Raw genomic sequence first — 23,477 nt, forward strand, 5'->3', positions numbered from 1 at the left:
TATATTTTTCTTATCTGTTGGTAAAAAGTATTACATACATAATGACACTCCTTAATAAATACCATCAATAGAGTCAATACTATCAATAAAAGTAATGAAGTTTGAAATATTTGCACATAAGTTGAAATATTTGTGAACAAGTATAATATGAAAAATGTTTGATATACATTACATACGTTTAATTATAGTTTACAGTATTTTTGTCTGATATGATAAATTGGTTATATTTTTTTTAAAGGTACTTTAATAAAACACTACAAAGGATATATTATTATTTATTTATCATCGTTAGATTATCACTTGAACCTTAGTTGTTGACTATTTGACGGTAAACAATCACTTCTAGACAAACCCAATAACAATTATTTTACCACCACAACTTTTTCAATAACCAATGAAGTAGACCACAATTTTTTAAATTTTATCATTGAGATAGATACATAGTGGGAGAGGAGGTGATATAAAACACAACAAACGTTATATAATTATTTATTTATTATCATTGGATTATTAATTGAATCTTAAGTGGTTGACTGTTCGACTATTAGCTCACTATTAAAAGAACCACCCAATAATTTTTCTTCACCTGTCACTCTGTCATTGTACATTTGAGTTCTAGGGTCAAAAGTTGTTGCCTAAAACTTAAAGTTGCCCAAAACTTCAATTTTTCCTCTTATTTTCCTCTGTTTCATTCTTTTATTTTAGTGTGTTTCTTAGTTTTATTAAATTAGGCTTTTGTGTGAGAATTCCTAATTGGACAAAAATGGTTACTAGCATTATTAATTACTTGTTTTATGATAGAGACGAGGAATAGCACATATTCAGATAGTGCTGACTCCACTTTAACATACTTTGAAGACTCTCTGAGTAGAAGGGACCTCGATGGAACTAGAAGAAATTCAAATTTGCCATTATTTGATCTAAGAACCATAAATGCAGCTACAGATAACTTCTCTATTGCTAACAAGCTTGGCCAAGGTGGTTTGGCCCAGTTTATAAGGTAGTCTCATTGAACGAGTCCCAGAATTTGCATAATCTCATTTCAAGTGTGTTTATGCATCATAAATTCCATCATGAATGTTTACGGGTACTCATTGAGTATGAATTTGTTGTGTGCAATTGGGCTTCCCCAAATAATTCACCAAGTTGAGTTTCTTTCAACAATTGTGCACTATGACAATGATATTTGGACTTTAATTGCAGGGTTTGCTATAAAATGGAATGGAAATAGTAGTAAAAAGACTATCAAAATGCTCTGGACAAGGAATAGAACAATTCAAAATAGAAGTTGAACTAATTGCTAAACTCCAACATAGAAACCTTGTGAGAATTTTAGGTTGTTGCATTCACAAAGAAGAAAAGATGTTGATCTATGAGTACTTGCCAAATAAAAGCTTGGACTCTTTTATTTTTGGTATGTTTTCTTTTTCACATTAACCTCACTCATCATCACTAGGAAACGATCCTCCCATTACAAACATATCAGTTCCAAGTAGCAAAATTTTATACCTAAGTAAAAAAAGCACGAATGCAATGCAATCTAATCCAAGTTCTCATTTCTTCATTTAGATGAAAAAAAAGGTCATGTTTAGATTGGGGAAAGCGATTTGAGATTATTTACGGAATTGCTCGAGGGATCTTATATCTTTATCAAGACTCAAGATTAAGAATTATCCATAGAGATTTAAAGGCCAACAATGTTCTACTTGACAATGCATTGAATCTAAAAATTTCAGATTTTTGTATGGCTAGAATTGTTGGAGGAGACCAAATTGAAGCTAATACAAATTGCGTTGTTGGAACATAGTAAGTATGGTAGAAAACAAAGATATACTTTTTTAACTGATTTCTTGACTACCATTTTTACATCTAAGGAGAGTCCAAACTACTAGCCTTTGTAAGAAAAAAAAATATTAAGGATATCTCTATAATTCGTTTTCATATTGTGTTACTTCAAATTTTACATGTAAGTTAGTGCCCAAAGGGCTATCTTTGATCATTTTATGTTGAGGTTCAATATCTTCCTTTTCATTGTGCTATGACTGTGGTTATATGTCACCTGAGTATGCAATGCAAGGACTATTTTCAATAAAGTCTGATGTATATAGCTTTGGGGTATTGCTGCTAGAGATCATTACTGGCAAAAAGAACAGTACTTATCATCATGATGGTCCTTCCTTAAATTTGATTGGACATGTAAGTACATGTCCAAACAATGACTACAAAATTAAGCCTATATTGTTGAGCCTAATATGATTAATGTCCTGTCTCAGGTTTGGGACCTATGGAGAGAAGACAATTCCATGAAAATAGTTGACCCATTACCAGATGAGACATACCCTGCTAATGAAGTTTCAAGATGCATTCAAATTGGACTTTTGTGCGTGCAAGAACATGCAACAGACCGACCAACCATGGCAACTGTTGTTTTCATGTTGGGTAATGACACTCATCTTCCTTCTCCAAAATGACCTACATTTATTTTGATGGGTATGTACAATAGTACAGACAGATCAACTAGTGTAGCATCTATTTCTATAAATGAAATAACATTTTCTAAAATTGACGATTGTTGAAACCCCAAACTATTTGTGGCAAGTGTACAAATATTCCATTTCAACATAGGATTGAGTTACTCTAAGTCTACTCCATATTATAATTTTTTTATTTTGTATGAACAATTGAACATAATGTATGCACTGTAAAATTATTACAAAAAAAAAGAAGATAATATATAATATTACATAAACTGTTATTGTCCAGAACTTGTGATGAAATCACTACCGTCTCCTTTAGCTTTTTCTTTCAAGTGGTTTCTGAAGTTAATATACAAAAAGTTAATTGCATATATATGTTTTGTGGAGATAACTTCATTGGTTTTCAGAATAAGATGTCCAAAGTTACAAAGATCTTTTCTTTTGGTGTGAAATTTACTAAGTTTAACCATGAAGATTTAATAGAGGAATGCTAAATGATACTGGAGTTTAATTTGGATTTCAGGGTGTTTTACTCAAAAGGGAACCATTGTATTTATGAATTGTGCAAAGCCTATTGATATGCTTTGGTATGGCTAATATTTTTAACTTAAAAGAACACTTCAACCAAGACAATATTACCAAATAAGTTAGAACAACAATAGTTTATAACTTTGATGGTAGATCCTCTTTGTATAGCAAGGAGAAGTGTGAAGAAATGGGTGACAAATAGTTGTAACCATTTTCTCATTTTTGCTTAAATTTGGCCAAATTCTACTTTTGTGGTCACTTATATTTGTGAAGGTGCCTTATTAAGAGTGTGTGATTCTCCCCTTGAAGTTCACTTGAAAAAAAAGAAGAAGAAGAAGCTCAAACTAGTTTTCACAACATCAGCATCATATGGAACAAATTAATGTTATATAGCAGGACACAAGCGATGAATATAATTTCATAAAATCTTATTATGTTAGACATCAACAAATTTTAAACAATTTCAATTTGTCAACCTGTTGCTTATGGGTTTGCAATTTTATTTTATTTTTTTGGTGAAATGGGGATAGGTTGGTGAAAATTTTAAGAAAAAGTGAAGATATCCATTGAGAGAATTTTAATATTTTTTGGGATGGTTTAACGAAACTATATATAATTTCATTGCAACATGCATAAAATCTGGATGTTCTAGATGTGCTAAACATCCTATTCAAACGTTCATTTAGTTAAAAGGTAGAACTAAATATTATATAGTGTTTTGTTTAAGACATTGTTTTAAATGATATTATTTTTAACATCTAGATGAAAATACAGGTGTATTGACAACCTTTCTTAAGACCTTGCTATGATGATTTTACTGTCTTCAAACAAGAAGTGATTCAGTGATGCCAATTTATTTATTTTTATTTATCAATGTGAATTACACAATGTCAGGTAATCAAAAAGAATGCAAGTAACCCAAATACTTTTTTATTATTATTTTTTTATTTTATGTGAAGAAGCCAAATACGAATGTAGTCTGCTTTCCAAGCCCTTCACCGAGAATGGGCTTAGATACCAAAAATGAGCTTTTAAGAGTTGCTACCATACCATACACGTAATCATGTACAACACTATTTCACAGTATGTAGCTAGATGTTTGGATTTTACATTTTAAAGTGTAAAATATATCTTTAGGGATGTTTGGATTTTATATCTTAAAGTTTAAGAATTTTGATTTTACCCCTAACATTATATCCCGTTTTGAATAGCAACCCCTTTGTTAAGTTTATACTGATGTGTTTGTTAAGTGACATGTAAGGTCATGATGTGTGATTCAATCAAATCATGACACATGAATTTCACTATTCCATGTCATATGAATAGCCAAAATAAAAATAAACTTTAATTATTAAAATAAATTCTTTAAAATTCAAAATTGCAAAAACTAAATAAATTAAATAAAAAACTAAAATAATAAATTTTTTTTTCTTAGATTTGTACCTAAAATAAAGGAAAGAAACCAATTCTTGTTTCTCAGATCAAGGATTGATCTGGACCTTAAAAATACAATCCTTCATTTATGAGTCACCTTTAGCCAACTTAAAAGTAAAGAACCCTTAATGTCAAACATATTTGTTGGATCTGGACCTCAGATTTCACAACCCATGTTCCTGAGTTCATAGATTTCGAGTTGTGCTGGGTACCCCTGCTGTCACCACTCCTCACCACCGTGTACATATTAGTTTTTTTTTTCTTAATTTTTAATTTAATGAAAATAAATATTTTTTTATTTTAATAATTAAAGTTTTGTTTTGCTATTTATATGATGTGGAATAGTGAATACCATGTGTTGCGATATGATTTGATCAAGCAATTCACACCATAAGTTTACATGTCACTTAATGGACACATCAGCAAAAAATTAACTGAAGGGTTGCTAATCAAAACGGCATATAATGTTAGGTTGTAAATTTCAAATACTGAAACTTTAGGCAATGTGAAAAAAAAAAGTTGGTGATGGCAATGACAAATTGACAATGGCATAGTATGTGGCGAGTTAGTGTCCAGTAAAACCCTCTCTCTCTCTCTCACAACCACAAGATAATTGACAAACCCTATCTCCTTTGTTGGAGAGACTTGAGAATGAGTGAGATTTGAGAAAAGAAAAAAGGCGGATTTAAGGTAGTCTAAGGTTTGTACACTTTTAAACGTTTTTCTACAACCCACTACATGATAGTTGAAAGGACTATCGAGTATCGATATGTACTTTTAGTCATATGAACGTTTTAATGAATCATATGACTTGTTTAAATAATACACGTGAATTATAATTCTTCATGTAATGGCTTGGGGGAGATTTCTTCAAATTGATTTGGAGTAAAATGTTGTATTTTTCATAATCTCTTACTAATCACTTTATTTAAATTGTCAATCAATTCTAAAAAAATTCTTATTAATCATTGTCATTCACACGTCAGAAACTATTATTTATTGGTTGATTTGGTTCAACAAGGTAGCTGTTAGTTAGTGTAGTCCGTGACTTGAATAACCCTAAAGATTTTTCAAAGCTTGCTCATCTCAAGCTCAATGCTGGCTGTACAGTAGATGTAGCTGATATGGTCGCCTAAGGCCTAGGTAGAAAAAAGGTCCCCAAATTTTAACCAATAGGTTTTATTTTTATTTTTATTTATTTATTTATTTTTTATAATTAATTAAGCTCAAATATTAGCCAACTAATAAAATAAATTTTCTTTATCAAATGAAAGACAAGAAAAAAAGAAATAGAAATGCTACATCCACAACATTTTCACAGCATTTTTACAAAAAATCCTAAATAACAAGTTGTTACAGGCCATTATTGATGGCAAAAAAATAATTCTAATAGTAGGTTCAAATTAGAATCAATAACAATTTAACACCCAGGATTTGTTGTGAAAAAACTTCTCAAAAAATAAAAAGTTCACATCATTTTCACAATAGTTGAGTTGACAAATTTTTATTAGTTCTCACCTTGGTCCACTACATCAATAGGTGTGAAAAGTTTTGTCAAATTTTTTGTCCGTAGACTTTCTTTTTTTTTTTTTTTTTACGTGGTTCATGTTAATTACTAACTAGTAATTGTGGAAGTGATTTATCCGAGCACACTACTTGGCGGTGGGCCCTGTTTGAGGATGAATAAAGATCCACATATATGTCAACCAAAATCTGACACGTGGACCAAGTTCGAGAAGGGAAGACGTCTAGATCATTCAGAAACAAACGAAAGCTGTGAATGATTGGTCAGAGGAGAAAAGGTAGACTGGTTCGTCGACTGAGGATCCCGAGGAGCAAAGACACCTTGGGAATACTTTAAGTAACTGCCTACACTAGAAAGTAAAGTTTCAGGGAAGACAACAGAGTCGTGCAAGTAATAGAAGGAGGCTAGGAAGGTGACTGCCACCTCCACGTTTAATGCACTACAACAATTAAACTGGCTGCATTTATGAGGAAAAGACACCTGAATAGTTTCACAGCTCACAGCCCTCTCTACCACCTCTAGAAGGATTTTGATAGGACAAACATCCAAATGGTTCCCCTGAAACGTACAGATGGAGGGCTGAGATGCAATGGGAGAGACTATAAAAGGAAAAGAATCCCACAGAAATAGGGGATGCACATTTGACACAAGAAATAGAGAAAGGTAGAGAAAACTGAATCTCATTCTAAAAGTATCAACAGTGATTTTTAATGAACAACTCCTCCTCGGACTTGCTCGAGGAAGATTTTATGCTTAATTTGCATCTTTGGCACTCATATTAATAGCGCTAGCCCAATTATCCACAAGTCTGTATTTACTCTACATTGAAGTTGGCTCATAAAACCCATTCTCTTAAAAATCTATTGTTTTGGGCTTGTTGTGCTGGGTCACACTGCTTTAAGTGGGCTTGGACCACAATCCTAGTCCTTAAAATTGGTGCCATTTGTGGGAAAAGGCACCTACAATCTTTGTTAGTTAGGCTTTCTTTATGATAGCAAGGAGAAGAGATGGCAGGCTCTAGGCAAAATAGAGAGGAGTCCGTGGGGTCGCAATGTGTAGACCATTGTGTCAGCTTGGAGAGAAGAAGGGATCGAGAGGCTAACCGAACTCCTAATGTACGGGTTGAAACGGACTACACAGATCATACTAGCAGAAGTCATTTGAGGCCTAGAAGTCATATCTCTCATGATGAAGAAACGAGGAATCTCAGGCTAGAGATTGATCATTTACGTAAGAAGTTGCATTGTAGGAAGCATGTTAGGGGGAATAGGATGCCCCCATCCAACTCAGGGACTGTTAGGGGAAATTTCCTCTAGTTTCCCTTCGAGTTTAGACCAATGGATAACTCAAGGAATTAAGGTTTGGTAAGCTACATCTTTGGTTCATTTTACGAAAATTAAGTAGAAGATTTTAACCAGCATGTGCTGGGCATTCTAGGGAGTTTCAATTTCAAGTGTTTTTGGGTGTTATTGTGTCTGTTTCCATGTCAATTGGGAGAAAAGTCACATCCTAATTTTAAGCTCTCCACTAGTTTTGATCTGCCCAATGTTTGAATTTAGAATTTAAACTTCTTTCCTTGATGAACCAACAAAACCTAGGTTTAGCCTCATTATTATGAGTCCAAATCTTCTGTCCCACTTTTCCTACTCCACTCTATGCTCCACCAATAAAAACTTGCCACATGTTCACCTAACTAATTAAATACTACAATTATCGACTTATTAATACTACTATTATTAATTAATGGTAGTAATTAATTAGTTAGGTGAACATGTGGCAAGTTTTTATTGGTGGAGTATAGGGTGGAGCAGGAAAAGTGGGACAGAAGATTTGGACTCCATTATTATAGACAATAAAGCCTTAGTCCTTTGGGATTGGCTATGGATATCTTTTTTATTTTGGGGAGGGTGGGGGTGAGTCCTTATTGTTTCTTTTTTTTTTGGGGAGTAGGGTGGGGGGTGGGGGGGCGGATAAATTGGTTTTCTAGAGGTGTTATGTGAGTTATTTGAAGTTTTATAGGTGATTAGCAGTTAGTGACATCATTCAATAGGGTTAACACAAAATTTATGCCTTCTCATTAAAACGAAAGGCCTATGCAAGAAATATTGCTTATGTTTGATTACCTAATTTTCCTTTCTGTGTTACAAGATTATAATGCTATTTGGTCTCCTGAATTATTGTTTATATTAGCATATCATGTTTATTCCCTTTGCATTCTCAAAAAAAAAAAAAAAGAAGTTTATTCCCTACAAGTTATTGTCTGAAACAAAGTGTTCATCTACTGATACTGAGTTGTGATACATAACACCGTTTAGAGACTTTTTCAACCAACACCCCCCCCTGGCGGGGGGCATGGACACTAACATGGGCACACTAGTAAACACTGGGGAGGAAGAGATGTGATAGTTGGTGCTTTTTTGGTGTCAATAGACTTACCTACTGATATATGATTTGAGATTCCTGAATTTGATAGCTTGAAATTAGAGCCGGAAATATCTAGTATACGGCTCAAATGTTGAGCAATGACCTTCTACCCTTTTCAAACTTCAATGCAGGTAGTGACAAATCTTTTAAACAATGAAAGTGTATGTGATATTGACCATTTACGCTTAGTGATGCTTTATGCTTTGCGCTACGAGAAGGAAAGCCCTGTTCAATTGATGCAACTTTTCAACAAACTAGCTTCTCGGTTTGCCAAGTACAAACCAGGGGTAAAATAAGCAAACAAGCATTTCTGTTTTGCATGCTTTAATGCTTTAGTAAAGCTACAAATATGTTGAAATTTTTGTGTTCCTTGCTAGTTGCTAGATGATTCACTGGTTTTGAAAAATTGGCCATCATGGTATGACAGCTTGTTCAGATCGTCTTGAAGCAAGCAGGGGTTGATAAGCGAACTGGGGATCTTTTTGGAAATCGAGATCTTTTGAATATTGCTTGTAACATGGCTCGTGGACTGAAGGTTAGTTCGAAACACTTCACTTTCTACTTGCGGATGAGGTCAGATGCTTATACATCATTTTCCCATATGCTGTAGGGGTTTGAGAATGTTTACACCTGTAAGGATACAGCTGTAGTTGTCAAGGATAACAGCTAATTCATAAGCAGGTAGAGTTACTGATTTTAGTTACTGATGTATCACAGCTGTAGTATTCAAAATACAAATCTCGGATTGTGATGAGATAGGATTAGGATAAGATAGAATTGTGTTTTGAATTTGTATCTAAGTGATAAGATAGAAGTATATATGAATTTGTATACATGTGATAAGTCAGAATTGTATTTGAATTTGAATCTGTAACAAACTCTTCTATAAATGAAATGCCTTGAACTGTTAAAGGTAAGGCTTGAAAACAAATTCAATTATCCTGTTTCTACATGGTATCAAAGCTATTGTGACATACGTCCTTTTTTTTTCAATGGCTTCCAACTTCTTCTGTTAACATTGCTACTTCTCCTTCTCCCACTTCACTTACTACTATTCACCATCTCATCACCATCAAACTTACCTGTGACAACTACCTACTTTGGAAAGCTCAGATTGTTCCTTACCTTAAGGGGCAACATCGTTATGGCTATCTCGACAGAAGCACACCTACTTCGCCTCGAATTATCACCATTGCAGTTGATGATACCACTCAAGCTATCCAAAATCCAGAGTTTCAGCACTGGCATTTGCAAGATCAAATGATACTCGGTGCCCTTATTTCTTCTCTTTCAGAGAAAATTCTGGCCCATGTGGTTAAATTTCGAGATGTCTGGCAAGCATTAGAACACATGTTCACCTCCCAATCTAGGGCTAGGACAATGCAAATCCACTATCAGCTCGCCACTTTGAAGAAAGGCAATTCATCTATTGCTGATTATTTTCACCAGTTTACTACACTGGTTGACACCCTTGCTGCCATTGATCAACCCTTGAACGAGTTTGAAATTGTTTCTTTTCTTCTCGTTGGTCTTGGATCAGACTATGATTCATTTGTCACCTCAGTGACTACAAGAGTTGATCCTCTATTAATTGAAGACTTGTATGGGCATTTATTAGCTCATGAACTCCGGCTTGAGCATCAACAACCAACCGTGGACCTCTCACTTGCAAGGGGCAAATTTTGCAGAGCGAGGGTGATGCAAATCACGTTATGAAGAACAAAGAGTTTTTACTATTTTCTTTTTCCTATTTGAATTAGGATTTATTTAGTCTAGTACTTTGAATTAAAATCCTTTTCCTAGTTGAATTGGGATTTTAATTGTTTTTCTTTTCCTAATTATATTGTTTTTCCTTTCTTAAGTAGAAGTAGGTTTATTATTTCTTTTCCTAAAAGGAGTAGGAGAAATTCTATTCCTATAAATACTCTTTATAGAGAGGTTATTTATATTATGTGTGTGTTTTGAATAAAAGTTTGCTAGAGAGGTTTTCTCTATTATTTTGCCTATTAGCCTAGTGTTCTTGTAGAACTTAGGTATAGTGGAAGAGTTGTAGTATTTGTGTGTTATAGATTTTGGTTCTACACACCTACGTTGCATCAGTTGGTATTAGAGCCAGGTTAGGTTCCTACCATGGCACGAGGATCACGTGGGGGAAGGCACGTTGCTGTAGATGGTGAGTATGAATGCGATGAGATTGCACGCAATACACAACTAGAGGCACGCTTTCAGCGGATGGAAGAGCAGTTTGAAGCGCTAACAAAGCAACTTGCTGCCTTAGCCGTTGTTAACCAGCCTCGAAACTGTTTTCCAACTCTACATTTTGTGGAGGAAGATGAGGTAGACTATAATGTTGAGGATGAGATAGAAAATCTGTTTGTTGGACATAGAAGGAGGAGGGAGAAACCCTTGGTTTCATACAATTCAAACAGATGGGAATCTGGGTTCAAATTAGATATTCCAGAGTTCAAAGGTTGTTTACAACCTGTAGAATTCCTAGATTGGGTTGCTGCGATTGAAGAAATTTTGGAGTTTAAGGAGGTGCCACAAGACAAAAGAGTTTCTTTGGTGGCGACCAAATTCAGAGGATGTGTTGCTGCATGGTGGCAACAATTAAAGCAAAGTCGTATTCGCCAAGGTAAATCTAAAATCAATACTTGGGAAAATTTTTTGAAACATATGCGTGCTGCATTCTTACCCTATAATTATATGCGTACATTATATCAACAACTACACAATCTTAGGCAAGGTACACAATCTATAGATGAGTATACTTGAGAGTTTTATCAACTTTTAGCTAGAGTTGACCTTGCAGATTCGGAAGATCAATTAGTTTCACATTATATTGGGGGCATGAGGCAACAATTTCAAGATACTTTGAATTTATTTGACCCAATTTCTGTATCCGAAGCCCATCAGAGAGCTTTGCATTTAGAGAAGATGATGAATAGGAGGACTAACATGGTTTCAAATAGTAGTGGCAACTGACTACCACCAGTAGCTCCTCCTTATGGTGCAACTACACAATCTACACAAGGAAAAGGCCAAGTTAATCAAGCTAATCCACAACCCAACCGCACTGCAGCTAGTAGTTCTGGTCCTCGATGTTTCAAGTGTGGTGAGGCAGGGCATAGAATGACTGATTACAAGAAGGGTGGCCGGTATGGTAAGGGTTTATTTATTAAGAGTGAAGAATGTACTAATGATCATTTAAATACCTTTAACCAAGAAGCTGTTTATGATGCTGAAGAGGCAGAGGAGTATGTGCAAGGGGATGATGGCCCTTTGTTAGTCACAAGAAGGGCATGTTTCACACCTTGCAAATCTGAAGGTGAGGATTGGCTCCGAAGCAATATCTTTCAAACTACATATACTATGGGGGGCAAGGTATGTAGACTTGTTATTGATTCTGGAAGCTGTGAGAATGTAATATCAGAGGAGGTTGTTCAAAAATTGGGATTAGCAACAGAGAAGCACCCTAACTCTTACAAACTATCTTGGCTTAAAAAGGGCAATGAGGTAACTGTATCTAAACGTTGCTTGGTTTCTTTTTCTATTGGGTTGAAATATAAGGATAATTCATGGTGTGATGTGGTAGTTATGGATGCATGTCATCTTCTCCTCGGTAGACCATGGCAATATGATAGAGAGGTTCAACATGATGGTAGGAAGAATACATATAGTTTCATGTTTGGTAGCACAAAAATTGTGTTGTTGCCTTGTAAGGAGGTTGAACCTAAGCCAACTTCAGGAGGGGGTAAGAATCTCTTAGCTAAAAGGGCATTTGTTGAAGAGATGTTTGATTCAGGGTTGGTGATTGTATTGTTGGGAAAGGAGAGCTCAAAGGGTAGTGTAGTACCAGAGGCTGTAAAATCTTTATTAGATGAATTTGCAAATGTATTTCCTAATGATCTACCTGAGGGGTTACTGCCACTCCAAGATATACAACACCAAATTGATCTTGTACCAGGTTCTAATCTACCTAATCGCCCACACTACCGCATGAGCCCAAAAGAGCATGAAGAACTTAGAAGACAAGTGGAGGGTTTGTTGTTAAAAGGGCACATTAGAGAGAGTCTTAGTCCTTGTGCCATGCCAGCCTTACTAACACCCAAAAAGGATGGATCATGGCGAATGTGCGTCGACAGTCGTGCCATCAACAAAATTACGGTCCGGTATAGATTCCCTATTCCTCGATTGGATGATTTGCTTGATCAGTTGAGTGGTGCTACAGTGTTTTCTAAGTTGGATCTAAAAAGTGGGTACCATCAAATTTGAGTACTTCCTGGTGATGAATGGAAGACAGCATTCAAGACACGTGAGGGGTTGTATGAGTGGCTAGTAATGCCATTCGGACTTTCTAATGCTCCTAGCACCTTCATGCGTGTTATGAACTAGATTCTTTGCCCCTTCATCGGCAAGTTTGTTGTAGTTTAGTTTGATGATATCCTGATATATAGTGCCAATATTGATTTACATCTCCAACATCTTCGAGAGGTACTCATAGTTCTAAGTAGGGAGAAATTTTATGCTGCCATAACCAAATGTTCTTTTATGACAGATAGTGTTTTATTTCTTGGTTATGTGGTGTCCAAGGATGGACTATCAGTTGATGAATCAAAGGTTACTGCTGTTAAACAATGGCCAATACCAACCACAGTCCACGAGGTCTGCAATTTCCATGGGTTGGTGTCATTCTATCGGCGGTTTATCCCTGACTTTAGCACCATCATGGCACCGATTACAGATTGCATGAAGGTTAGTAAGTTTTTGTGGACAACTGAAGCCACAAAGGCGTTTCATCAGATCAAGGAAAAGCTTATTACAACACCTATTCTAGCTCTTCCTGATTTCTCTTAACCATTCGATTTTACATTGTAATGCATCCAAGATTGGAATTGGAGTAGTTCTTAGTCAAAATGGCAAACCAGTGGCCTACTTTAGTGAGAAGTTGAGTGGGTCAAAATTGAATTACAACACTTATGATTTGGAATTTTATGCAATAATTTGTGCTTTGAAGCATTGGAGTTCTTATTTGGCCTATCGTGAGTTTGTCCTCTATTCTGATCATGATGCTTTGAAGCATATCAATAGCCAAGACAAGCTCTCATCTCGACATGCAGTTTGGGCTGCTTATATTCAACAATTTTCTTTTGTCATCAAGCATGAATCCGGAGCGTTGAATAGGGTGGCAGATGCTCTTAGTTGACGGGCCTCTTTGCTCATCACAATGCAAACCAAAGTTCTGGGGTTTGATTTATTTCGTGAGTTGCTTTCTAGTGACCCATACTTTGGCCCTATAATGGATGATGTGGCAACATGAAAGCGGTTTGACTTCCTTATACACGATGGTTTCCTTTTTAAAGGGAATCAACTATGCATTCCTGATAGTAGCCTACGCTTAAGGGTTATTCAAGAGCTGCATAATGAAGGCCATATGGGACGTGATAAAACCATGAAGCTTGCGATAGACTCTTATTTTTGGCCAACCATGCGAAAGGAGATTACCAAATTTGTTGAGAGGTGTCATATTTGTCAAGTTTCCAAGGGCACCACAACCAACGCTGGCCTATATATGCCTCTTCCCATACCAGACTAGTCATGGATTCATGTTAGTATGGATTTTGTCTTGGGATTACTGCGTACACAACGAGGTAACAATTCAATTTTTGTTGTTGTGGACCGGTTTTCCAAAATGGCCCACTTTATTGCTCGTAAGAAGACCTCAGATGCAGTTAATGTTGCTCAACTTTACTTTGGAGAGGTCTATCGCCTCTATGGCTTACCATAATCAATTGTTTCAGACTGTGATGTGCATTTTCTTAGTCACTTCTGGCGTTGCTTATGGCGTTTGGCCAACACCACACTTAATTTTAGTAGTGCCTATCATCCTCAAACTGATGGTCAAACAGAAGTGGTAAACCGTTCCTTGGGCAATTTACTTCGGAGCTTGGTGAGTGATCATCTTAAATCATGGGATCAGCGCTTGTACCAGGCAGAATTTGCTTACAACCGTTCTATTAATCGTAGCACAAATTCAAGAAATTCATACGGCTACTGCTAAGCGTTTGCAGGAGACTTCTGCTAAGTACAAACAAGCCGCTAACAAGAAACGTCGAGTAGTAGAATTTGAGATTGGTGATTTTGTTTGGGCAATTTTGACCAAAGATCGCTTTACTGTGGGAGAGTACAACAAACTAGCTGCTAGAAAGATTGGCCCTTTGGAGATTCTTGAGAAAATTAATCCTAATGCCTATTGGTTGAAACTTCCAAGTCATATGTGTACATCTGACATCTTCAATGCTAAGCATCTCGTTCCATATCGAGGAGAAAATTCCAATCCAGACTCCAAACTCGAGGACGAGTTTCTTCCAACCCAGGGAGGATGATGCAAATCACGTTATGAAGAACAAAGAGTTTTTATTATTTTCTTTTTCCTATTTGAATTAGGATTTATTTACTCTAGTACTTTGAATTAAAATCTTTTTCCTAGTTGAATTGGGATTTTAATTGTTTTTCTTTTCCTAGTTATATTGTTTTTCCTTTCTCAAGTAGAAGTAGGTTTATTATTTCTTTTCCTAAAAGGAGTAGGAGAAATTCCATTCCTATAAATACTCTTTATAGAGAGGTTATTTATGTTATGTGTGTGTTTTGAATAAAATTTTGCTAGAGAGGTTTTCTCTATTATTTTGCCTATTAGCCTAGTGTTCTTGTAGAACTTAGGTATAGTGGAAGAGTTGTAGTATTTGTGTGTTATAGATTCTGCTTCTACACGCCTATGCTGCATCAGAGGGCCTTCACGTGGTGGTTGTGACTCTTCATCCAAGAATCAACGGAATTTTCGAGGCCGAGGGCGTGGTCATTCTTCCTTTTCCTCCCAAAACCGTCCCATCTGCCAGGTTTGCCACAAGACAGGACATACGGCCTTGAAGTGCTATCATAGGTTTGATAATTCCTTCTCCACTGACACTACCAGCAACATGCATGCTCTGCTCGCCACTCCATAAGCTTCACCCGATCTCAATTGGTACCCTGATTCTGGTGCAACTCATCATCTCACTTCTGATTTTGCAAATTTGAATGTGAAGGTAGAGGAGTATCATGGTCCTGATTAGATTTGCATTGGTAATAGTATTGGTTTGAATGTTAAACACATTGGCTTTACTAAATTATCAATTCCTGTCTCTTCTTTTTTTTTACATGATGTGCTCTATGTGCCTCATATTACCAAAAATTTGATTTTTGTTCACAAATTCACATCTAATACTAATACCTCTATTGAGTTTCACCCCTCTTATTTCTTTGTGCAGGATCGAACAACATGGAGGGTTCAGCTGCACGGGTTAAGTAGAAATGGGTTGTACCTTTTTCCTTTTACTTCCAATAAATTGCCTTCATCGTCATTTGTCTTTGTTAGTGAATGTACTTCTCCAACACAATGGCACTCATGCTTGGGACATCCTGCTTTTTGTATTGTTAATCATGTTCTTTCAAAATTTAGTTTGCCTGTTATTTCCAGCAAAATTGTTCACCCTTGTTCTGCTTGTTTCAGTTCTAAGAGTAAACAACTCTTTTTTCATTATCTTGTACTCAAATAAATTTTCCTTTGGATTTAATTCACACCAATGTATGGGGTCCATCTCCTATTTGCTCAAAATTTGGCTTCAAATATTATGTCTCTTTTGTTGATGTGTATAGTCGCTATACTTGGCTTTATCCCATCTATATATTACTAAAAGCTGAAACGTAGCGTTTAATGCTGTTGCGCTCATGTTGAGCCATATCAGCATCTACGTCATTATCTTTTTTCTTTCCATTTTCTTATAATTATTTTTAATATTTTCTTATTTCATATTTACACTTCTCCAACCTTTCTCCATCCCTTACCTTTTCATCTCCCCACTACTTCTCCAACCTTTCTCCTTCCCTCACCTTCTCATCTCCCCACTACCTTCTACATTAATATCATTCTTCATCTTTCCCTTCATCTTCTTCTATTTTTGTCTCTTCTTATTCACACCCTCTTCCTATAAATTTGTCACTATCTCTTTCATTCTATGCATAGTTTTCCCTTACTGAAAAAGGGTTCTCTCTCTCTCTCTCTCTCTCTCTCTCTCTCTCTCAATTTTTGGGTGGATTTTTATTTTTATTTTTATTGCATCTTCACTTTAGGTTGATAATTTTATATATTCTTTAATCTACTTTAGGTTAATGCGATTCAGTTTTTTTTCTCTCTCTCTCTCTTTGATTGTTAAATACTATCCTATTGCATTATAAAGGATTAAATATAGTATATAAAAATATAATATTATTCTATTACATAGCATGATTTGGATAATTTAATTTGGTAGTTATTGTAATTTGATAGCATGATTTTTATAGTACTCAATTTAGATGTTAAACTATGAGACTTTAATCATTTTTGTTTATTTTTTAATCCTTTGTGGTGGACAAAGTACTCTTAATAATTGTATTAGAAGTACTCTATAATGCCATTTATTTAGAGAAAAGCAAAGGTTGGCTAAACAAAAATTATTGGATGAGAGACAAATTTTATCTTTCGCAATTTTACTTTAATTATTATTATTATTTTATAACAATGCATATATAGAAATTTAATTCTTAGGTTTTGCTAATAATTGTTTATTTGATAATATGTTTTGGGTGGATGAAATTACAATTTCTGCAAAGAAAATAACCTTAGTAGATTATAAACAACAAATTGTTTTCCTAATTGGTCCAATTAATCATAGTTAAGTTTTATTAATTTTTTTAGTTACTTTTTTCAATGTTTTGGATTGTAGGTAGAAAAAATAAGTTTGAGAAAGTTTGTTTAAAACTAAAAGAATAATTTCCAAATTTTATATTCTTTTTAATGATTCACAAAATGTTATAACTTTTATAAAAATAAATAAATATTTTCGTTAACTTGCCTTTTGAATTTCTGAGAAAAATTGTATTTTTTTCATTTTAGTGACAAATAAAAGTGATGTGCTTCCTGTTTTTATTAAATGGCAAAAATATGTTGAGCACTATTTTAATCACAAAGTAAAAGTTGTTCAATTTGATTGGGTGGTGAATATCGCTCACTTAACAAATTTTTCCAAAATTGTGGCATTACTCATCATGTATCTTGTCCTCACACGCCCCAACAAAATGGTGTTGTTGAGCGCAAACACCGTCATCTTGTGGAAACTGGTTTAGCTTTATTAAATCATGCTCACATTCCTCTTCAATATTAGGAAGATGCATTTCAAACAGCTTGTTATCTGATAAATAGACTCCCCCACTTCCACAATACAAAATCTATCTCCTTATGAAAAATTGTTTGCTCAAGCACTTGATTATAATTTCTTGCGTGTTTTTGGTTGTGCATGTTGGCCTAATTTACGTCCTTATAATTCTCACAAACTTCAACCACGCTCAACTCAGTGTGTCTTCCTTGGTTACAGTTTACTTCATAAGGGATATAAATGTTTGCATCTTCCTTCAGGTCGTGTCTATTTTTCCAGAGGTGTGCTCTTCAATGTAGATGTCTTTCCCTTTGCTAGGCCTTGTTCCACAAATTTCCAGTCACTGTCTACTTCAGATTTAAGTTCTTTTTAGGTACAGTCCTCTACTAGACTTCACGCAGCAGCCCCTCTCTCTGTGGGAGACACTCACCTCTTCGGCCCATAATGAATCTCCACAGGCCCATTCAGAAACACTTGCTAGCCCACAATTGTTGGCCCATCCCTCATCTCCTTTAACCCATTCTGAATCCCTTCCCTCAACTCTCCCTAATAATACCCTTGCTCAAAAATCAGACATGGGATCTTGTTCCTCCTCACACTGCTCGCAATGTCATTGGATGCAAATGGGTATTTCTGGTTAAGCGTAATACCGATGGTTCCGTTGAATGCTATAAAGCTCGCTCGGTGGCCAAAGGATTTCATCAATTTCCTGGAATTGGCTTCAGAGAAACCTTCAGTCCTGTAATCAAACCCACCACTGTCAGGACAGTTCTCTCTATTGCTGTTTCAAGATGTTCAGAATGCCTTCTTACACGGCCATCTATTTGAAGATGTTTATATGTCTCAGCCTCCTGGGTTTGTTCACCCCCAATTTCCTAATCATGTTTGCAAGTTGAAGAAAGCTCTTTTTGGGTTGAAGCAGTCCCCTCGAGCTTGGTTCTCACAGCTCTCTTCTCACTTACTTGCTTTGGGCTTCAGAGGATCGAGGTCTGATTCTTCTCTATTTATTTATCATAGTGCCACCGTTACTATATATTTTCTCATTTATGTGGATGATCTTATTGTTACTGCCTCAATTTTTTCCTTGGCATTTATGGCAGGTCACACACCAAAGGTATGAATTAGGGATTTCTTATCTTTGGGAGTTTGGCCCTGTGCATATTTTGGGCATTGATGCTTCACCCTGACACTATGCTATATATAGTCATAGGGATTGAAATGAGTTAACTGAGGTGGCTGTGTCCCCTCAATTTGTTGAAGACAGTTTTTAAGCCATCTAGCCTACCCCAGAACTTAGATTATTGTTCGTTTAATGGAAACTATTACTGTTTCTGCGTAGCTTCTTGATTCCCATACTACCATGCATCCAAATCAGATATACAATTTTGATAAGTAATAAATTGTATTAAGTAATAGTTTGAAGGCCCATAATATGTGTCTTCAGAGCCAATAGATAATTTTTATGGCTTTATACGGAGCTTTTGACTTGGTGACTGCAGTGGTAAGATTGTTAATGAATATTGGGAAGAGGAACTTGATGATCATCAGAATCAACCCACCTTTCTTGCATAAGACATCCAATATTCACCAATTTGCAAAGGAATAAGAAGTAAATAGGTTTTTTGGAGACTAAACCCATTACATATTGGAATATGAGATATTACTTATTCGCGAGAAACAATTTGCAGATAGCCTTATTGCTTGTTTAATAACACTACCTTGCCTTGTGAACGAAAATGTAAAATCACACACAATTTTTTTTTTCTTTCTTTTTTGGATTGTATAGATGCTTGATTTATCCTAGGTAGTTTTTGTACTTAGACCATATTGTGAAAAGTTACAGCTAAGCATATGGTTGAGCCAGGGCCAGGGGTTTTGTTTATACTTAAGCAATCAATGTTCTTGTGACATGGGAAGTTTATGAATATTTGTGTGTGCATAACTCGTATTGAAACTTTTGCTATTACATATATTTTGATAATGTTTTCAGCTGAATTATATTATCAGGGAGAATCTTTTGCTTTTATTAATTGGTGGTGTCCAATTATGCGCCTGTGGACCTTGGTCTTCTCGATTCAGTCGAGTCATCTTCCAAATTACACTATCTTTGCTTGCTTTGCCTGAACACAAACACAGACAATCTTTCATATAACCAAGCTGTTAGTAGATTGGCGTCAAAGTGTACTTGCTGATGCTTTATACTTGCTAATGAAGGATGGGTGTGATCAGTTTAAAATTTTAAACAGTGAGCTACAAGTTCTTAAACCCTTAAACTCTGTTGTGGGAATATCTAACTCTCAGCATGCTCTCTCTCTATCTCATGAAACTATACACAAGGAAAAAAAAAAAAACCTTGCTCGGGTCATTTCATTTTTTTTAATGTATAAAAATCATATCATGTATGTATTTAAACCGCCCAAAAAATTATAAAATTTAAGAACATTTTTAAATTTTTACTTAAATTAGAGAAGTAAAGTAATTTATATGTTTTCCTTATCTGTTGGTAAAAAGTGTTACATACGTAATGACACTCCTTAATAAATACCATCAATAGATTCAATACTATCAATAAAAGTAATGAAGTTTGAAATATTTGCACATAAGTTGAAATATTTGTGAACATATTTGTGAACAAGTATAATATGAAAAATGTTTGATATACATTATATGCGTTTAATTATAGTTCACAGTATTTTTGTCTGATATGATAAATTGGATATATTTTTTTTAAAGGTACTTTAATAAAACGCTCCAAAGGATATATTATTATTTATTTATCATCGTTGAATTATCACTTGAACCTTAGTTGTTGACTATTTGGCTGTAAACAATTACTTCTAGACAAACCCAATAACAATTATTTTACCACCACAACTTTTTTAATAACCAATGAAGTAGACCACAATTTTTTTAATTTTATTATTGAGATAGATAGATAATGGGAGAGGAGGTGATATAAAACACAACAAACGTTATATAATTATTTATTTATTATCATTGGATTATTAATTGAATCTTAAGTGGTTGACTGTTCGACTATTAGCTCACTATTATAAGAACCACCTAATAATTTTTCTTCACCAGTCACTCTATCATTGTACATATGAGTTCTAGGGTCAAAAGTTGTTACCTAAGACTTTTATATCTAAAGTTTCAAAATTTGAATTTTATTCTCTGAAGTTTGGGGTATTTAGATTTTACAACCTAACGTTTTAGAATTTAAATTTTACTCCCTAAATTTTAGGGGTATTTGGATTTTACTCTTTAAATTTTGAGAGTGTTTGAATTTTACACCTAGAAATTTCAGAATTTAGGAATGTAAAATCTAAATGCCTCCAAACTTTGAATGTAAAATTCAAATTCTAAAACGTCAAGTGTAAAATTTAATCACGTCCAACCTTCAGGAGTAAAATTCAAATTCTAAAATTTCAGCATATAAATTCTAAACACTCTTAAACTTTAAGGGTGTAATTTGTAATTTATCATTTGTTAAAAAAAAAAATTAATTGACTCTCGCAATCTTGCACTTTTTTTTTTCTTTGATTTGAAGAATATCCTTTTTTTTTTTTTTTTTTGGAGAATCAAAGCGAAGATGGAGACTCATTAATATCTAGACTTTTAGAACCACACTGAAATTTCACCCCGTGAGCAAAGACCCAGTGCGTACGGTATTAGATTTCAATGTCCCCTATTCCCATTAAATAAATGTTGATTTCTTCTCACAAGCATTGATTGTCAAGATTCTACAGCCACACTAACACGAGCTTCATCTTTAGCTCAACGTTAGTGTGAAAGGGAAACAATTTTTCCAAGTCAAAAGGAAACAATTTTTCTAAGTCAAAAAATTCTGCCCAGCTTATATAAGAGAGACTAAGGTGAACTGGTTTTCAAGGTACACGTCATTGAGTAGAGTGTAGACGGTCCTTGACAAGTTGACGATAGCTTGCATTTGCCTTCTTTCAGACGTGTTAATTAAGTTCCACGTAGTGTCTTTGTCATGGCTTTCATAGTTTCATCTCCCCAACGCCCTTGTCAGACTTTATTAAAATCCATGTCGGTGCAATGGTTTTTTTTTTTTTTTTGAATTTGGATTTCAAATCTTCCCAATCTAAAAATCAATCAATATTTTAAGTTTGATGATAAAAAATAATTATCATAGAATAGTGTTGCATGTAGTGTCTTTGTCATGGTTTTCATAGTTTCGTCTCCAACTCCCTTGTCAGATTTATTAAAAGGTCTGTGTTAATGGGTACTTTACGGTGCCCCGTTAATAACAGCTTTTTGCATACTTTTTTTATTTTTTACAACCTTTTATCTTTTTGAAAAAATTTTAGTAATTTTTTTATCCTTTTTTCATCTTTTTAATAACTTTTTGTCCTTTTTATTAACACAACTTATTGAGGGAAATCTTAATAAGCACCACACGGTGCTTGTTAACATTTTCCTTACTAAAATCCATGTGGGTGGAAAGTTTCTTTTGTCGAATTTAGATTTCAAATCTTCCCAAACTAAAAATCAATCAGTATTTTAAGTACGATGATAAAAAGTAATTATCATAGAATCCAACATGTAAGTTAAAAATAAAGAAATAAATAGAAAGCTACATCCAAGACTTTTAGTATATATGGCTATCAAGCTCTATACCAGCCAGTCAAGTCAGCCACAATTTTTGTGTCACAACTCGCCATGTGGCGAGTTGTGATTGGTGAATATATGATTGTGGGCTATGTGGGGACACATTTTCACCACTCCCAACTCACCACGTAGCGAGTGGTGAAAATGTTATATAGAACAAATTAATGTTATATAGCAAGACAGAAGTGATGAATATAATTGTAGAAAATCTTATTATGTTAGACATCTACAAATTTTAAACAATTTCAACTTGTCAACCTGCTTCTTATAGGTTTACAATTTTTTATTTTTTTTTGGTGAAATGGGAATAGGTTTGGAAAAATTTTAAGAAAAAGAGAAAATAGCCATTGAGAACATTTTTATATTTTTTTTGAATGGTTAATGAAACTATATATAATTATTTTGCATCATGCATAAAATCTAGACGTTCTAGATGTGCAAAATATTTGAAAAGTGTCAGAAAATGTGAGACAGATAGCTATTATATCATGTAATAATAAGAAATTATTAAAAATACTTTAAAAACATAATTGGAAAATCACCCTATTCAAACCTTCATTTTCCTTTCTTTCTCGTACTTTAAACAAAGTTTCCTGTACTTTCAGATTTTGGTATGGCTAGAATCATTGGAGGTAACCAAATTGAAGAAAATACAAAATTGCCTCACTGGAACATAGTAAATGTGCTAGAAAGTAGAGATATATTTATACTTTCCAATTAATTACTTGCTACCAATTTTATATCTAAGAACAGTACAAGCTACAGGCCTTTGTAAGAAAAAATATGAAGGATATTTTTTGTTGATCTTTTTCATCTTATGTCACTTCAATTGCTACAATTTCTTAAACCCTTAAATTTTGTTGTAGGCATATCAAACTCTCAGCATGCTCTCTCTCTAGCATACACACAAGGAGAAAAAAAAAACTCCTTGAGGCCAAAAAACTACTTTATGTATTAAAATCATATCATGTATGGATTTAAACCACCCAAAAAATTATAGAATTGAAGAAATTTTTAAAATTTTTACTTAAATTAGAGAAGTAAAGTAATTTATACATTTTCCTTATCTGTTAGTAAATAGTATTACATACGTAACAACACACCTTAACAAATACTATCTATAAAAGTAATGAAGTTTGAAACATTTGTGTACAAGTATAATATGAAAAACGTTTGATATACGTTATATATGTTTAATTATAGAAAACGTGTATTTTTCAATGT

General features: G+C 34.4%; 3 protein-coding genes and 1 pseudogene across 3 annotated transcripts; all 4 read left to right on the forward strand.

The window, feature by feature from the left end:
* LOC126701143 (vacuolar protein sorting-associated protein 45 homolog) overlaps positions 1 to 19,590 on the forward strand; it is a 25,035-nt pseudogene extending 5,445 nt beyond the window's left edge.
* Positions 1,577 to 2,681, forward strand: LOC126698859 (G-type lectin S-receptor-like serine/threonine-protein kinase RKS1). The gene is made up of 2 exons (XM_050396368.1): positions 1,577 to 2,196; positions 2,274 to 2,681. Exons 1-2 carry the CDS (start codon positions 2,053 to 2,055, stop codon positions 2,469 to 2,471), a joined length of 342 nt encoding a protein of 113 aa, XP_050252325.1. The 5' UTR covers positions 1,577 to 2,052; the 3' UTR covers positions 2,472 to 2,681.
* LOC126698860 (vacuolar protein sorting-associated protein 45 homolog) lies at positions 8,491 to 9,377 on the forward strand. The gene is made up of 3 exons (XM_050396369.1): positions 8,491 to 8,675; positions 8,816 to 8,923; positions 8,999 to 9,377. The coding sequence occupies exons 1-3, from the start codon at positions 8,514 to 8,516 to the stop codon at positions 9,056 to 9,058; spliced, it is 330 nt and encodes a 109-aa protein (XP_050252326.1). The 5' UTR covers positions 8,491 to 8,513; the 3' UTR covers positions 9,059 to 9,377.
* LOC126701144 (uncharacterized) lies at positions 11,521 to 13,594 on the forward strand. Its single transcript, XM_050399270.1, has 3 exons — positions 11,521 to 12,643; positions 12,947 to 13,143; positions 13,277 to 13,594. Exons 1-3 carry the CDS (start codon positions 11,521 to 11,523, stop codon positions 13,592 to 13,594), a joined length of 1,638 nt encoding a protein of 545 aa, XP_050255227.1.
* Positions 19,591 to 23,477: the final 3,887 nt, after the last annotated feature.

This window comes from Quercus robur, chromosome 9, assembly GCF_932294415.1.
Source record: "Quercus robur chromosome 9, dhQueRobu3.1, whole genome shotgun sequence".
Lineage (NCBI taxonomy): Eukaryota > Viridiplantae > Streptophyta > Magnoliopsida > Fagales > Fagaceae > Quercus > Quercus robur.